This window comes from Austrofundulus limnaeus, unplaced genomic scaffold, assembly GCF_001266775.1.
Source record: "Austrofundulus limnaeus strain Quisiro unplaced genomic scaffold, Austrofundulus_limnaeus-1.0 Scaffold207, whole genome shotgun sequence".
Classification (NCBI taxonomy): domain Eukaryota; kingdom Metazoa; phylum Chordata; class Actinopteri; order Cyprinodontiformes; family Rivulidae; genus Austrofundulus; species Austrofundulus limnaeus.
In genome coordinates this window covers 1,012,885-1,014,502 of record NW_013952609.1, presented here as the reverse complement: position 1 = coordinate 1,014,502, position 1,618 = coordinate 1,012,885, and the positions used below count along the sequence as shown (strand labels likewise).

The 1,618-nt window shown below is 35.7% G+C and overlaps 1 protein-coding gene across 1 annotated transcript in view; it reads left to right on the top strand.

The window, feature by feature from the left end:
• Window positions 1-350: 350 nt before the first annotated feature.
• ankmy2a (ankyrin repeat and MYND domain containing 2a) overlaps window positions 351-1,618 on the top strand; it is a 10,849-nt gene continuing 9,581 nt past the window's right edge. Inside the window, exons 1-2 of the mRNA XM_014019022.1 lie at window positions 351-555; window positions 866-930. Of these exons, the coding sequence (XP_013874476.1) occupies window positions 489-555; window positions 866-930 (132 nt within the window). The 5' untranslated portion in view covers window positions 351-488. The remainder of the gene's footprint in view (window positions 556-865; window positions 931-1,618) is intronic.

Genomic DNA, 1,618 nt, shown 5'->3' with positions numbered 1-1,618 from the left:
ACCTATTCCACTTATGTGTTGCARGTCTTTCTATTGTGATTTTTTTAATTAATTAGATTAAGTCAATCAAAAATTTACACTGATTCACACGAATAACTTTACCCATGAATGAACTTTCCAGACTCTTGTGGATCTGATCATTGTTGAAGAACATAGGGGGTAGTAACATCATTTAATTGAAAGTTTGTGAAAAATTGAACAGCTCTAACTGTTTGCATACATTWTCTGTGTGTAATATTTRTATCAYAGTACATAAAACATTGSTTTATTTTGTCGGAGTAATGTTTGGTGTTTTTAGAGCAGTTTGTCCTGTTGCAGTCCACCCCTCTTACTGGACGTCAGTGGTACAGTCCAAATGACAGCGCTGAGTTAGCATTCATGCTAGAGAGCATCATAGTAACAGAGCCARCCAAGGACGTTGATTTATATGAAAACCTGACATAATTCTTGCGTCGTTGTTGATTTATGTTAAACTGTGAGTCGTGAACATGTCTGCGCCTAAAAAGGGAGACTTGTCTYCAAGTGAAAAGGAGTTGTTTGCGGTCATTACTGCAGGTAAGCCTCTTCGRCTAACGCTAATCCTTGCCTGTTAGCTTGTAGGCTAAAGCTAATATGGACATAAGCGTAGATATTTTCAAYGCTTTTCATTTTCCCAGCTTAATTATTGTCAGAAATTACCGGTAGTTTTTATCTGTACCAGTCAACYTTTGTTAATAGGGAAATGCATGTTAACTTCACTTGCTGCCATCAACTCAATTGCGGGATTTGATTAACTTTTTACCACTTTAGCTGCATGGAGATGTTTATTCTGCACATTAAAGCTTGGATTTGTATCGGGGCTGATRTAAGAGTTTTGCGTTTGTAGGAAATGTTCAAGAAGCCTCCAGACTGCTGGGCTGTAAGGATGTTCGAGTTAACTGTCTGGATGAGGTAACTTTGCAGAAATGAACACACGCTGATAAACTTTTCAAACATCCAGAATTTTCCTCTCTGTTGTGTTTTGGTTATCTCTGCTATGAAAATAAATAACGTAGAGTTATTCATTATCTCACACTAGTATAAAACCTGACAATGGATTCACGAAGAACATCAAAAAACTACACAATAACAACACAACCATGTGATTATATTCTGCTGCAATKTATAACTTAACCAATGGGCCTTTGTGACCATTTTGATTTGTCGTTTTCAAGTTTTGCTCATACATTCCTAAACGTTCAAGATATGTCCATGAACATTGTCTGTTTTTTGTAGGAAGCATTTCGAATCCTAAAAACATAAAAATCCAATGTAAAGTAACAGAAAAAGTGTAAAATAATCTTACAACTACGACTGCCACAAACAATTATTTTTATAGTCGATTAATCACCGATTATTTTTTCGATTAGTCGACTAACCAGATCATACGTTAATTGAATATAAAACATACAGCTTATCGTGCCAGAATGCAGCTGCTATTATATAACCATCATTAAATTTTAGCTATATGCTAACTAAAAATAATTGCTGTGGAAGGTAAGTTCTGCTCTGCAGATATTACACAGGTTTCTCTTTCATTTTCTTAAAATGATCCCACACTTTTGAGCTCTGTTGTCAGGTAGCCATGATACCAGAGCCT